General features: G+C 30.3%; 2 protein-coding genes across 2 annotated transcripts; one reads left to right on the top strand and one right to left on the bottom strand.

Annotated features, from left to right (window-relative positions):
• Positions 1-823: 823 nt before the first annotated feature.
• On the bottom strand, positions 824-16,435 carry LOC114121990 (uncharacterized). Its single transcript, XM_027984520.2, has 8 exons — positions 15,901-16,435; positions 14,578-14,669; positions 8,672-8,762; positions 5,833-6,036; positions 5,281-5,422; positions 4,966-5,165; positions 4,724-4,876; positions 824-3,149 (listed from the first exon to the last, which is right to left on the bottom strand). Exons 2-8 carry the CDS (start codon positions 14,609-14,611, stop codon positions 2,024-2,026), a joined length of 1,950 nt encoding a protein of 649 aa, XP_027840321.2. The 5' UTR covers positions 14,612-14,669; positions 15,901-16,435; the 3' UTR covers positions 824-2,023.
• LOC114121991 (26S proteasome non-ATPase regulatory subunit 13) lies at positions 6,573-10,107 on the top strand. Its single transcript, XM_027984521.2, has 2 exons — positions 6,573-6,699; positions 8,854-10,107. The coding sequence occupies exon 2, from the start codon at positions 8,861-8,863 to the stop codon at positions 9,953-9,955; it is 1,095 nt and encodes a 364-aa protein (XP_027840322.1). The 5' UTR covers positions 6,573-6,699; positions 8,854-8,860; the 3' UTR covers positions 9,956-10,107.
• Positions 16,436-16,542: the final 107 nt, after the last annotated feature.

Here is a 16,542-nt window from a genome sequence, read left to right as displayed (position 1 = left end):
AATCCACTGTTTTTTTATTACATATCGTTTCAATTTGGTCTTGCTCAGCGCTTTTCGACGTTCTGCAGTCTTCAACCAATTGTGTTTGAGAGCTTCAGCAGCTGTCATCCTGTTCCTGTACACAGAGATTATATTAAATTGCAAGTAATATTTTTACATTAAAGTGGTAAATATGTATTTTAATACAAAAATGTACTGAGAAGAGACACTGCATAATATAATATGCTGTGTTCAGCTGGTCTTGCACTTTGCGTGAAACAATAATAATTATTGTAGAGACCGTCTGCAAATATTATGTTGGACTCGTAGTTTGACCGTACAAACTTAAATTCTTCTCCGATCAAGCAAAAACAAACGCAAAACGAAATAGAAAAAAAAGCTCATTCATTAGTCAAATAGATAAACGACGACAATGATTTAATTGGTATTATTATATATATGTATGAATTATATGTTATGATGCATGTAAATTATTGCAAAGCTTTAGATGTTTTCGTATTTTTTTTTCGCTTATTAGGTATGGCGTGCGTCGTTCATTTGCGTATACATCCGATAGATAAGTGGTATATAAAAACATTATATTATATAGTGATTTGGAGACTTCGGCTAAATTATATAGAAGACAAGTAAAAACTAAATCAAATACATAGGTATACGGTAAATAACTGATTTCCCGATTCATTACATACTATTATGATATCGGTATAATATGCATGGTACCTACATATCATTATATACGGAATATGATGACGTTATACAATGGAAGAATGAAAAATACCTAATATTTGCGAATACGAACCATTTTTTACACTAAAGTCTAAAATAATAAAAGATATATAATATATATTACAATTTCTTGAAAATACACGTTTTGACAGATATTAAAACAATATATAGGTAAGTTTGTTAAATATACATTTTTAATAGGTACTTAAGTATAGTTATAGAAAATTGTAGGTATACATCAAACGATTAAAACTATTAACAATTTAGGTAATTAATTCTATATTGAGCCAACGTTTATTTTCATAATCATTATTGTGTATAATATTATGAGGTAATTAGTAATCAACACATTTTTTTTTTTATACTACGAACTTTCGAAGTCATTTGTATAACAAAATCTAGGCATGATTAAAAATTAAAACATGATCACTACTTTAGTATAATAATAATGATATATAAATCAAAACGCAACTATAGTAAAAATAAACAACAAAACTGGTGTTTTTACAATAATGTATAGATAAATAATATAAATAATAAAAAACGAGTTTCTTTTAAAAATTGGCGAATCAAAAAATAAAACACATTATAATATACCTATAGTTAAGTGTACATATTGTGTCTCGGCAATAAAAACAACTTTTTGCACAGGTAATTAAATTACAAGTAAGTACTGCAGCAGTCTGTATCACGGAGAGCACCGTATATTATATTATTATACATTAAAAACACGGCATTAAAAAAGAATTGGTAACTATAAATTTTGAGTTAATAACGTGGTGTGAGCGTGTGTGTACCACTGTACCTATTTATGACAAAATCCACCAGTCGAAAGTAGCCAGTGCTTTAAAGTTCAAACGAGAAAGTACGTATATACTTAACATAAAACGTTGAACAGGTATATTATAAAAATATAATTGAACGCGAGTATGTACATTTTGCATATATTTATGTAAAAAATTCATAAAATAAAATATTCCCATGATGGTTGATAACGCGTAGAATCGTTGGTTTTCAGAATTATTTTATAAGGGCTTATAGAGGGTGGTGTTAAGGATGCAGAGCAAGAACTCGTACTTACGCCCTCGGTAATATTATATAGTATAATACATTTCGAAAATTTATCTATAAACATTCATATATTATTAATTTATGCGGTAAAGGTACAAAATAAATTACACGCCCACACACATATTATATAGAATATGTATACAATATATTATACACACATATTTATATAATTTACGTTTAAATGTATATATTATATGGTATATACTTGAGGGAGTGGTGGTACGTATCAAGTGGATAAATTGGGTTCGGCCACAGTGTCGCTACCACCGTAGAACAATTTGAGTAACATTTCTCTGGCTGAGGTCAACTCGTGTTCGGGGGATGCGCGCTTGCTGTGTGGAGCGGACCGGCACGACGAAGATGCCGATGACGACGACGACGCTGCCGCTGCCGCCGCGGTCATATAATACAACAAGTTGCTGACAGGTGGCGGGGATCCAGCCGGCACGTCGCGGTTCATCGACGAGAACTTAAATTTGGGCTTCCGGTCCGCGACTGCTGCAGTCAGGTGCTGCCTATTCAGCAACAGCTTATGCAAACTGCTCCCGGAGCCCCCCGCGCTGTCATTTTGAAGTGATGCTTCGGGCTGGTCTCCCAACATCATTGTCTGCAAGTCTCGTAGCCCCTGTCCCAGAAAATTGGACGACGTCGCCGCCGCCGAAGACGTCCGGAAGTTCGAAAACGTATACGACACGTCCGACGCTCGTCGGTAATTATTACTGCAGTCCGTTATCGTCCGGAAAGTCGTCTGAGACCAGGTAGTCGTTGACGTTCGCTGTCTTTCTACACCGCCTTGCACGATATCCATCGCCGGTGTTATGTCAATGGTCGTTGATGAAGACATTCTAGAAGTCGTGTTAGCCGTGTTTTGTGGTACTTCGGAAGTTGTAGCAGCTGTATTTTGTGATACGCCGGAAGTTGTAACGGCTGTGTGCTGTGGTACGCTGGAGGTGGCTTCCGTGTCCTGCGGTATAGGCGCCGGCACAATAGATTTTCCCGCGGCGATTCCGTTGGTTGTTGACGTGTCACCATCGTTTTCACTCGTCTTTGACGATTTACTGTCCTTTTGTAAGACAAAATCCGGTGACGCGACAGTAATCTCTAACGGAGATTGGCTACGTGACCTGCTGCACAATTCTTTTAAGTTTTCTTTACTCGTGTCCAAAGGCAACAGTAACGAGTCTAGTCCGGTGCATGTTGTAGTTTCTACCATCGCCACCGCCGGTGTCTGTATTGCATTCTCTTCGGTTTGTTTCACCAGTTTTTTACTCGAACTTTTTCGTACCATTTTTTTCGGTTTCTTCTTTTGCATCCATCGGTGCGATAAACACTCGGTGGCAGTCAGACGGCTCCTACAACCAACCAACATACACACACAATAAAAATTCGTAGCGAAAATCAAACATATTTATTTTGAAGGACAGGATATATAGATTATTATACCTATCACTGGAAAATATGTATTAAAATAAAAATGCACACACAAACACATATTATATAATACCGACATAAAATTGTATTCAGATTATTGATACTTTTAGTAGGTAGGTACATAATTATACATATAAAGTATAAATATTATGTATAGGTATCTGTACAATTGTAGTCAAGTCTATAAATTAGAATATATACTTTACAGTAAAATGTAAATAACAACTAAATACATTATAAAGTAATAGGTTTATAACAACGGTTTACTGAAAACATTAATACACCAATATAAAAACAGAAATCTCATTAAGATTTTCATTTCTACATAGGTAGGTAGGTACCATGAAGTTGTACTTATAGGAAAATACACTGCTTTTATTAAAAAGTTAAATAAATACACTAATTTTTAAAATAAGTTTAAAATCAAACAATATCTTGAAAAAATTATAAACTTTTAATTAAATCTAAAAAAACCTAAAAATCCTAGAAACATTTTTCTTTGTATTCAATTAAAATTAATAATAATTGTACTTGAAAACTATTTAACTATGTATACAACTATAAACAGAACGCATCAATCAAACGTATTATTACTATAATTAGGCAGGACGCAGGTAATACCTGCCAGGTATCTATTTTTTTTTTTTTTGAAATAAATATATTGGTTAGAAATTAAAGATAAAAATAACAAAACTTAAAATAAATGTAAATGCATTAGCTAGATAATTAAAAACTAATTAACTTCTACAACATATAGTTAATAGTTAATAACAAAGTAAATAATTTTTAAATACATATCAATTATGATTGAGGATAGACATTTAAATCGTTCAATAAATTAAACTGCAATGCAAAATAAAAATATATTTTTGTTTGCAGAGTACCTATAATATCGCATTACGCAATAAAAAAAATGATACGGTATAGGTACCTACATAAAAATGAATTAAAAATATTTCTATCCAAACTTTTGAAGACTATTAAATCAAATTTGTGATCTAATAAAAGTGATATAAAATACGTTTGTTTATAAATTAAATCATAATTATGTTATAATTAAAAGTTTATGACTCACGAATTGTCCTTATTAATCTTGTATACCTAATGTATAATAGTGTTAGACTACATGGTATGTAAGTATTAAAATAAATATCAAGTGCAATATGTAGAATGTAGATAATATAGATAGTCAAGCCAGCGATAGTGCCTTTTTAAACACATGTAAGTAAGCAATATTTAATTTTCCCACCCCTTTAATAATATCAGTTTACATACACTGAACTGGCCTTGATAAATTCTGTTCTATAGTTAGTAATTAGTACTTAGTAGGTACAGCTGCAGTATAGAGTGATGTATTCTTTGAATTAGAAATAAAATATGATTAAAAAATTGTTAAATATGATATTATGTGAAAAATCGTAAAACAATTATCAGTGAGTATCAATTAGTACAATATTATTCATTACATAATACCACGATTCAATAAAAACTTTACTTGTGATCTTTGACAAGAAGCTTTTTGATAAAATCTTTTGCGTCATTAGAGATGGAATCGAATGCTTCATCATCAAAATCATATTGAGCAATTGTAACGTTAGCCATAGTTTCCACGTCGGTTTCTCCCATAAAAGGCGACAGACCTGATAACCTATATTAAACATACCGATTCAGGATTTAATTTCATAAAGATACCGAATTAAACTTTGTTAAAATAAAAATTGTAAATGTATGACTTACAAAACATAACATATTACTCCAACAGACCACATATCTGTTCCAAATCCGATAGCATCGAAGTTTACTACCTCAGGGGCTACAAATTCTGGTGTACCAAATAATACTTGAAGTTTATTTTCTGGATTGAATTTTCTGGCCAAACCGAAATCAATGATTTTAATACGATTTCCAGTTTTAGTTAAACACAGTATGTTTTCTGGCTAAAATCCGATTAACACAATAATGTTTAGATTTAGGCATAGGGTTATATATACAATATACATATACATTTATAAAATAAACAATTTATGTAAATATGATGCAATGTATAAATACCTTGAGATCAAGATGGAGTATATTTTTCGAATGAATAAACTGCACCCCCTCGCAGATCTGTCGCATAAATATCGTTACAGCTTTTTCGGTCAATACAAAATCATCACCAATTACTCGTTCAAATAATTCACCTCCCTCGACTCTGAAAGAAATAATAATTATTTGTGTATACATATAGGTACACAATTTTAAAAATAGAGTCGTAAGTTTAAATTTACTTAGTGGATTATTATAGAATAATCCACTAAGTAAATTTTTACGTCCTAAAACCGCGCCTGACAAATTCTAGGTATATATTCTTAGTAAACAAAATTGAAAAACTAAAAATTCACTTATTTGAATTTTGGTATCAAAATATTTTAAGAAAAATTATCAATTAAATATTTTACAGTAGAAAAGGAGGGTCTCACTTGAAAAATAGAAGTTTATATTTCCGCAGGATTGGATACTATGTAAATAAAATAAAAAATGCCAAGAATTTTAAAATACGATAATAAATATTATTTAAGATTTTAAAAATTAAATTCAATAATAATCAAATACTCCAATTACAGTTCTAAAATGAAGCACATTGCATTATTTGATTCAAAAGCGTCGTAGAGTTGTATCAATCTGGGATGTTGAAGTTCACACATTATTTCTACTTCTCTTTCCACGTTTCGACGATCTTGTTTGTGAACAATGCCAACGAATTTAGCAGCTAACATAAGACTCGTAGCTTTTTCTCGACATTTGAACACTGTACCAAATTTCCCCCTTTAAAAAAAAAAAAAACAAATGCATATGTTATAATATAAAATAGTTATTATAAATGTATTATATAGGTATTTAGTAGGTACTACATTCTTACTAGTTTTTAGTTACTACCTATATTATATTATCATGATTATTGTTATTTGTTAACAATTAACATCGTTAAGTCTTCTCATTATTATTTGTTTTATAATCGCATATATGAATGTGGTATTATCTAAAAGGCTTGTACCAATAATAGGGTCTATTGAATAGATTATAGTACGACTAGCTAAATATTTACATTAGTTAGGTATATAGGCGCATTATAATTTTATTGTTGGATGCTGAATGACTAATAATAAGCTAGAGCCCTATAAATCGCACTACATACTACATAGCCGTGTGGCGTGTGCCCGTGTTTAAATTTATTTTACGAACAAGAACGTTTGACAGTACAATATTTGAAATAATGTTCGACAACAGTTGGTACCACTGCAATAGTCTCCTCCTCTAATGACGAAAATAATGCCGGAATCGTGAATTGTATATTTTGTTATCAATGTTTTGTTTCGTGAATGGTGATTCGTGATATTATTTCGTATTAATTTAAAGCATTACTGCTCAACAAACCGAGATCAATTTTCATCTTCGAACACTTTCGTGTCAATTTATTGGAATTACAATGTAAGTATTGTGCATTTTTATTTCACTATTATTTAATAACATTAAGTTCGTTTGAAAATATATTTTTAAAGCTGTATCTAAGTAATTCGTGAGCACAAATTATTCGTTCATTATTAGGACACAATGACTCGACAGAAATGTATACTTTTAGTTGTTTTTCTATTGTTTTAAAACTAAAAGTTGAAAATTCGAACATTTTTCTATCAACAAAATTGAAAATTGAACTATTTTGAAAAATAATTATCATTTTTATGCATATTGTAGGAAAATTCATTTTGATAGCATCTATCTATGTATATTAACACATATTCGAGTAGTATATTGTTGACAATGATTTTCAATATATGCAATTTTTATTAAGTTATTTATTTCAAAATATGTCAAACTATATATGAGCATAGTATAAATAATTAGTACTTATAATACTTATAACAGTGTTTTAAGAGAAATGAAAATCATTCAATTATTAATTTAATAATTTTAAATTATAAATCATTATATTTTAAGAAAATGTAGGTATATACTTAGTAGGGATATAATATATTAATTTATTTATTTTACTAAGTAAATAACTCATACTGTTAAAGACATTTTTATAAATAACAATGTACTTAATTACTTTGGATTGATTTTTTATTAAAAAAATTTATTTTATAAAATAAAATAAAACAATTTAAACACAATAGCTATATTTTTTTTTAAATTATAATCTTTAACTATGTTCATCATCATTCAATGCCTATTTACTACCATTAATGTTTATATAAAAAATTAACTACAGATGTAGCCGAGAAGGTAAATATTTCTTCTATCATGAAATAGCCAATAGGTACTATTAATTTACGATTAATTTTCATTCAGAATTTTTTAATTTAACTTTATTAATAACATAACATTGATATTTTTATAATATAAATCTTTTGTAAACAAATTCATTAAAATATTTTCTTACCCAAAAAATGTATTATAAGCTATATAGGTACTATTAAAAGAATATAATTTATTTGGCGATGAACTTTTTAATTGTTATAAACTTAAATCAGAAGTATTAACAAGAATATTTTTAACATATTATATCCAATAAGGCCTTTATATTATATTTAAATTATTTGTATGCTCACAATAAAAATATAATTTATTAATTTGTTTACAATATGGATGTTTATTTATAAACGGCTAATGCCAAAATATTTTTGTTATTATCATACTTTTTAAATGTTTACAATACTTAGCAATGTGTTTGTATTAAAAATGAATACCTAATGTTTAAAATAAACTTGTTTTTAAAAATTTTAAATTTTTTTTAGATAATTTGTTTGATCTACTAAAATTTTTTATAATTCTTAAAGTAATTAAATCCAAAAATATTAGTGCTAAATGTTCGTTTTAAATAAAATTGTTTTTATAATTTTGAATGAAATAATAAGGTATGAAATCAGAAGAAATTATTTTTTGAAAGGATTTTCACAACAGTATTACCATAGAGTTTAAGTTGTTTTTAGACAGTTGGCATTAAAAGCTTTGTATATTTTATAAATAGCTTAAAGCCAGCTAACATGGTCGTGATGGTCATTATCACATAGTTGGAATATTTGGTCAAACTCTGCTAGTGCCAGTAAATAATAATTTACTTTGTGCACAACCTACGGTTTAATAATTTATCTTTTTAGCACTATTTGTATGCATAATTTATAATTAATATTACAGGTATTTATTTGAAATATTAATTATAGTTTTAGATTAAGTTAGAGATTTGGCAGAAGTACTGTATGCATATAATGTACATTAATGTTTCAAGTTTTTATTATTTTTTGAATAAGTTATTATCATAACTATAGTAATGAATTATATGTGACATATTATGCATTATTTTTTAGAGCAAATATTAAAATTAGTATTATTTAATGGTCTGGCTCTTAAATGAAAAAAGTTAATAGTTAAAGTTTTGTGCATAATGTATAGAAATTCTTACCGTCCAATTTCAGATTGTAGTTCATAGTGTTCTTTCATATCTACTCCTCTGCGGATTGTAATATCTTTGTATGGAAAACTAGGTTCTAGTTCTAAAAAAATAATCACAATAATTTAATTCTTATTGACGTATTGTACTTAGAAATAAAAATTATTTAATCTAGGTATAATTTTTTGTTTTAGTACAAACATGGCACAACCTGAAGTTGAAATGTCTGAATTGGAAGAATTACAAACTAAAAAATTATGGCATCAATTGACTTTAAAACTCTTGGCTTATGTTAAGGATACTAACGTTCAAAAAAAAGTTGACCTATTGAGTTTCTATAATACATTTATCCAACCAATAGAAGGCAAAATGAATTCTTTTGCTTTGGTTGAAATTGTTTCATATGTGATTCCATTTATTAAGGATCCAAAGGAAGCAGTTACATTTTTAGAAACTCTGGAACCCAAAGTTAAAGACAAAGTCGAAGCTTTAATTTTTGCTAAAGTTTTAAAAGGTGAAATACTTTTGGATAAATTGAAAAATCAACAAGACTGTTTGATTGTTATTACTGATGTTGATAAATTGTTGAGTGATTTGGATGAAATATCTCCTGTGCACAGCCGATATTATTTATTGGCCAGTCATCTATATCGTATTCAAGGAAAGCACACTGAATACTACCGTACTTGTTTGAAGTATTTGGGTGCAATCGATTTGTCTACTATTAGCCAACCAGATCAAATAAGAAACGCATTTTTATTGGGACTTGCTGCATTACTTAGTGATGATATCTATAATTTGGGTGAACTGCTCATGCATCCCATTTTAGATTCATTAACAAACACAACAAATTATTGGTTAGTTGAACTATTAAATGCGTTCAACACTGGAGACATCACAAAATTCGCCAAAATGAAACCACAGTGGGCTTCTATACCTGATATAGCAGTTCAAGAACATAAACTCAGACAAAAAATATCACTACTTTGTTTAATGGAAATGACATTCAAACGCCAAGCTAAAAACAGGTGTTTATCGTTCCAAGAGATTGCACTTGAGACACAATTATCATTAGAACAGATTGAAATGTTGGTAATGAAAGCATTATCATTAGGCCTAGTAAAGGGTAAAATCGATCAAGTCAGTGAAGGTGTATACTTGGAATGGGTTCAACCTAGAGTGATGAATAAAACACCAATATCAGGTATGATTGGTAGACTGGATACATGGTGTTCAGAAGTCAAGAACATGCAGTACAGGATGCAAGACGAAGCCCAAGATTTTTTGAAAGTTTAAATATAGTGTATTTATTATTATTACGATTTGTTTATAAAATGTTCTTTTCAATAATTACAACGTACCTAACACAAAAATGTATTTAATCTGATGTATTTTATAAGATTTGTTGTAAAACTTACAATAAAATTGTGTGTATTACATATTAACAATTGTGTATTATGTTTTTAATTTTCTCATATCTATTGTTATTTATATTAATTCCTTGTGGAAGTACTGTGAATGATTTTTTTTCTTTTTTTTTTTTAAATAGTATTGAAATACTTTCTTTTAGGCATCTAATTTTTATGGGTACCTACTCATATCTCTAATTAAAGTTCATACTATCATAATGTGCTAAAAGGCCAATTATTTATCTCCCATCAGTATCTATTAAGTTTATGAAACATGTTTACGAGATTTTTTGGTTGTTTCCTCAACGAAGGAGTAAGACGAAATAGTAAAAAAAACTATGCCAGAGAATGGTACGGAAATTCGGTTGGCAAACGTTCAAAAGCTATAGGTATGCACTCGCAACGCACACTTGGTACATTATACGGTGATCGCGGCGTCATTCATTACACACCGTTAAGGCGGTTTAGAGGAGTAATAGAGTCAGTGGCGTGTGCGTAGTTGGTGGACTCGGCTTGCGGGGCTTTTATAAATAGGTGAATTTTTCGTACACTCGGACGGAAAACAAAAAAAAAAAATATGTGGTCATTGTTGCCAAAAAAAAAAAAATTACTTTTATGCCGTGGTACGATGTACGTTTATAATAATATATTTTAATATTATTAATATTATATATATACAAATACACGCGTGTAATAGTAATAATAATAATAATATTACTACGCTAACGCGGTAGCAGAAAAGAAAGACAGCGTCCGGTCAGCGGTCGGAGATACGCGTCGGACTGTCTAATTTTAGCACGGCCGGCGTATTATTATTATGTTATAGACTATTATAGTGTCGCCGCTGCTGATCTCGCAAATACTTTACGCTCACCGGACCGAAGAGCTCGGACAACGGCAGCCGTGTTCTTCATGTATTGTGATGGTTTTTTTCCACCTCGTCACCGCCCACGTACGAGTCTCGCGAAATCCGTACCGCGTATTATAGCTTGCAGTTATATACCATTATATTCATTCTTCTATACGCGCGCGCGCGCGTCCCGAGTAATGTTTAAAAATTTAAAATTTTTTTAGGTAATAACTATTAAATGTACTTTACCGTCTCTACACACTTCGTTTTTGTCTATCAAATGCCCGGTACTGTTATAACTGCTCACTCACTAATAATAATATAAACAGATTTCAAAAGTTTCATACACAAAAGTGGATTTAAGGAGAGGGGTCTGTGTTGGTTTCGTCATGTATATTATTATGTCAAATACTTTTAGTACGAAAATCATGGATAATTTCTATCATTTTGTTGTTATTTAAAACGCTTAGATAAGTATAGATACTCAAATCTACGTGCTTATCGCCCTCAAGGGTCAAGACCCCTCCTAAAATTATGCATAGAATTAAAATCTTATGTTCTGACTTCATCCCTAAACTCACGTTTTATAAAAAACATGACATTTAAATGATTAAAATAATCTATCCTCATTTAGTTATTTATAGGTATAAATTTATTTATTCCCCAACAATCACATTCCAGCCCATGTTTCATAACCTAAATCTCACTAAGAAATATATAAGTAATCTCCTAACCCTTTAAATTGTAAATAATGTTGTAAATGTATGTAGGTATTGTTAATTTGTAATTGTCGAGCTTAATAGTTTATCCTAAAAGCCAGAGGTGTATTTAGGATTTTTCAGCCCTGGGTTAAATTTTTTTTTTTACTATTGTTTAAATCAGTTTAAAAATAAGACCTTCCAGTTAAATTTACTGCCCCCCAAAAAAGTGTTTATGCCCAGTGCTATTGCCCCCCCCCCTAAATATGCCACTGCTAAAAGCTATAAATAAAAAAAATACTCTCGTCACCGACTAGGCCACACGTCCTAACTTCCCTCTCATTCATTTAAAGTCCCATTGAATACCTCCCCCCCCACGCGTATGCCACAACTAATTTGCGATCTTGGATTTGTTCAATTTCTTATCTCATCTCATTTTAAAATGTCCTAAATTATCATTGCATTGGCGCCATCTCATGATTCATTAATAAATCTTACAACATTCAAAATATATTCTCTATACAACAAAATTAATACATTCCTCACACTATCATTTAATTTTAATTTTTATAATATCTATATATTATATAAGTGTGAAATGAAAATCTTTGTCACGCATCACGCATGTTCTCGGAAACCATTCATCCGACTATCTTCATTTTTTTTTTTTTAACGAAAGAGTATATTGTGGAGCAGGTTTTAAGCTTAATTTCAATGATGTAAGTTAATTGAGTTATTATTTATTTATAAATGTTTATTTTTCATTATCATAATACGGCGCAGCGCGGAAAAATAACACATAACCTAATGTTGACCATGTTACATCCCATCGCGATGAAACTTTGGGAAGTTGTACCGACAAATACCGAGATTCAACGATACAAGTTACAACGCTGTATTTTGTAATAATTGATAATTTTTCCCCGGTGAATTTAGATTGTTATATCAGCAATATCAAAAACCACCAGATAGCACATTATTGTATCTAATCCACCGTAGATTGGATCAAGTAAAATAACAAACTTGATATAACTTTGAAACTTAAGAATTAGAAATTATAAACTTACGTACCTCGTAGGGTCCGTAAACCACCTGTGGTGGATTGCTTACCTGATAATCTACTGCTCACATAATAAGCGAGTCTCACGGGCAACGCAAAGCAATAAAATGGCTATAATATACCTAATATAAATATTAAATATTATAATCGAATGTATCCTAACTCACAGACTGATGGACGTAGTCACATAGAGCGCTAGAGCCTGAACAATGATAGCTCGATGCTTGCAATTTTCATGGTACCTTCGTACCACCAAGTTAGTGTGTAATTACAAAGCATTTTACTAAATTTACATTTTAAAGTGCTGCTTACATAAGCTTTTTGAAATTCAAGAAGGTCGATAAATTTTTTTAAGTTTTGAATACCATTACACATTTACACCGAATAGTAAATAATAAATTTAATTCCAAAGTTTAAATAATATTGTATAGTTAACATTTTTGACGGACAACGAAGTGCACGGGGTCAGGACCTATAATTTATATTTTCCAAATTAACATTTTGATTATGTAAATTTAAATCCAATATTTTAACTGACGAAAATATTGATAAACAAAGTAAAACTATTTCTTATAATTTAAATTCATTAAATTGAGTTAGTAACTACTTTAAATTTTAGTACAATTCATACTTTGAAGTGACATTTATTTTATTTTTAACAAAAGTTAATAACAGTAACGGCAATAGCCGTGGCTAGTTATAATAGCTAATTACTTAATTCTAAGCCAATGTTACCTAGTTCAAATTTTTGATAAAGAATAAGACAGCAATAGTTTATTATTTTGATTGTTATAAAATTTATATAATACAATATCCTTATATATATCTAAAAAATAGGGCTTTTTTATGTACCTGCCTTTTTTGTGACGACGCTATTTAACTTTTTTTATTTTTTTTTTCCACAGATTTGTTTCAAATACCTTCATAAGTGTCACCACGTCACCCGATTTTAATTTTAAAGGATTTAAATTATAGTAAAAATAAGTTAAAAAAAAAACTAAAAAAAATAAGCAAGGTTGTTATACCAACAATATAAAAACTACAAGATGACACATCATAGTATCTTATCCACCGTAGTAACAAAAAAAAATTGATATAACTTTGAAACTTAAGGGTTAGAAATTATAAACTTACGTACATATCTCGTGGGGTTTGCAAATCCTCCACAGGTGAATTGCCTACCTGATAATATACTGCTCGCATAATCATAAGAGTCTCACGGGTAACGCCAAGCTTAATGGCGTTAACCTGACTAATTCACTGGCTAATAAACGTAGAGTCTGAACAATAATATAGATCGAAGCTTGCAATTTATACAGTACATTCGTACGATAAGTTTAGTGTGCAATAAGAGAGTATTTTACAAAATTCGCATTTTAAAGTGGTGCTTGCACAAGTTTTTTGAGATTGAAAATAGTTTATGTAAATGTCTAAGTTTTGAAACATATTATAGAATTGGAATTTTTGACGAACAACGAAGTGCACGGGGTCAACTATAGTATAATATATTTAGTGCTTATCCATAAAGGACTTAATCCAAACTTACACATATACAACAGTCATACTAGATACTGAGATACCTATTGCAGGATTTACAGACCAAGAGCATATAATTTGTATAGGACAATGAAATTTAAGGACTCCACAAATAAAACTTTTTTTTACTCTAAGTTTCTAAATCAATTTTACAATAGGACTTAAAAAAATATAAATCGAGATTTAGATATATTTCCTAAATAATGAGGGAATTTAAGACTTATTATTGAGAAACATGGTTCCAAAGATGTCCTCCATATATTGTACTACGACATGTATGTTTTTGTTTTTTGTGTATTATACGAAATACTTAAATTAATGTTACAGTAAATTAGAAGTAAAACGATCGAAAAGAACACTTTTACCTCCTATTGGATCCGATTCGTCCACTTTAATCATGATTGCTTCAGGAGTCTTAGCACCCTAGAGATTGAAGATAACCGTTTGTTGACGTCCTCTAAAAATATAACAAAACACAAACTATATTAATGGAGGAAAACATACGCGCAATAGGTAAATTTTAAATTCACGTTTTGGCGCCATTTCTAAGTCGCCACGTTAAGGATGCTACTATAATATTAAATTGTGCATATAGTTTTATAAGCATACTGCACGAATGCAAACATGATGATTTATGTAAGGAGTTAGTTTTAGGGAAATTAAAAATTGTACCGAGATATTTGAACATTAATCATAGATAATTATATAAACTAAATTTAACCTATCTGAATTGGTATAATGAACAATAATAAACGATCATACGAATTTGATTCCTTTAGGAAAGTTGTAATCTTTCATAAATAGACGATTCATATACCTATAAATGTAAAGTTAAGGAGTGACGAGTGTTGAAATAATATTTCCTTAACTTTGTTTGCGTATATCGTAGGTACATTGATATCTTGGAACTTGGAAGCTTTTCGATTGAGTCTGACGGGGATACAAAAACCGTTATCGAATTAAGATTTTGAGAGAGATCGCGGTTTTCGAAAAATCTCCAGGCGAAGCGATTGGCAATAAAATATTACTTGCTCACATAGTTATAAATAGACAACCATACACTATCATGCATATATAATAAGGCGTGTTCTGTGCATACGATAGAATACAGTATCCATAAACAAAATCAAGACCCCGTCGCAAACTACGTATCTACCTATGACTATGGCTTATAATATTATGTCACATTAATAGGTAGATATATATTTTTGTTTCACGCGAAAAAATTGACAATATAAAATTTATGAATATTATTATCCATAGGGTTTTTGAAAGAAAAAACCGTTTATTTTTATGTTCATTATATTTTAATAATTATTAGGTAGGTATTTACTATTGATTATGAGTTATGACAATAGTAATTATTATATTATAGTCGCAACGACCCAACGAATATCACCCATATCGGCCATATCACAGATTCATCAGAAACGAGCAAACACCTACATAATAATATGTAACCAGCATTTTATATTATAGGCAATAGTTTCTACCCACTACGATAGGTACCATTTTTTAAAATAATATTATAAATCAACTTTTCAAAAATCTCACGGTACTAAATATGACGATAAGTGGATTTAAACGTTATATTTTGAATTTTAATTTACCTATAAGGGACACGCACAAAACACATAATACGCGAATTAAATTATTATATAGAATTTGTGATTGTATTTTATAAATACCTGAGTATAAAAAACCGGGCCGACGAACTGTGTTTTATTTTAAAAACGTTTCTCACTACAGGTAGATTCGATTTTAAAACCCGTAAATCACCAACACCGTCAAACGGATTCGAACTCGTCGATCGGTTAAAAAACAAAAACAAAAAATCAAAAAAAATCTAGCCGACAACGTGAACGGTCGCCACGGACGAAAACTTTAAGACTGTTGCTCGGATCGATCAGAGTGCTGCTATGAGGCGATTGCAGATTATTATTGTTGCAATAATTACATAAATCGCGAATGCAAAAACATAGACTATATGGAACGGACCACCGCGATAAGACCGACGACAAGAGGACGAGAATAACAAGTGTCACGCCGACACGGGACGCGCGCTAACTGCCGTTTCCCTCACTAATGCGGCGGTCGGTAGACGATGAATTATATTTTGTGTTTTCTTTTCGTTATCGAGAATAAGCCGACGGACGACGAGTAGCGACGGCCGTCGACCGGTACGCGTACGACAATAATACAATTGACGTGCGGCATGCGCGCGATTAAACTATAGCGAAATCGAATCAACGGGACCGCAGTAATTATAATATTACTGAAATTTGGCTACCGAGCGGTTTTTGCAATTTATTTTTTTCGAAACCTAGGGA

This window comes from Aphis gossypii, chromosome 1, assembly GCF_020184175.1.
Source record: "Aphis gossypii isolate Hap1 chromosome 1, ASM2018417v2, whole genome shotgun sequence".
In the NCBI taxonomy this organism is placed as follows: domain Eukaryota; kingdom Metazoa; phylum Arthropoda; class Insecta; order Hemiptera; family Aphididae; genus Aphis; species Aphis gossypii.
Note: the sequence above shows the minus strand (reverse complement) of the source record. Positions and strands in the feature narration are given on the sequence as shown.

Bases quoted from the DNA above. Each gene is read 5' to 3' on its own strand.
- LOC114121991 (XM_027984521.2), top strand. From the start codon at position 8,861: ATGGCACAACCTGAAGTTGAAATGTCTGAATTGGAAGAATTACAAACT.
- LOC114121990 (XM_027984520.2), bottom strand. From the start codon at position 14,611: ATGATTAAAGTGGACGAATCGGATCCAATAGGAG. The intron at 8,763-14,577 runs GTAAAAGTGTTC...TTATTTTTTTAG, and splicing joins CGAATCGGATCCAATAGGAG to AACTAGAACCTAGTTTTCCA. The intron at 5,166-5,280 runs GTATTTATACAT...ATCGGATTTTAG, and splicing joins TACTCCATCTTGATCTCAAG to CCAGAAAACATACTGTGTTT.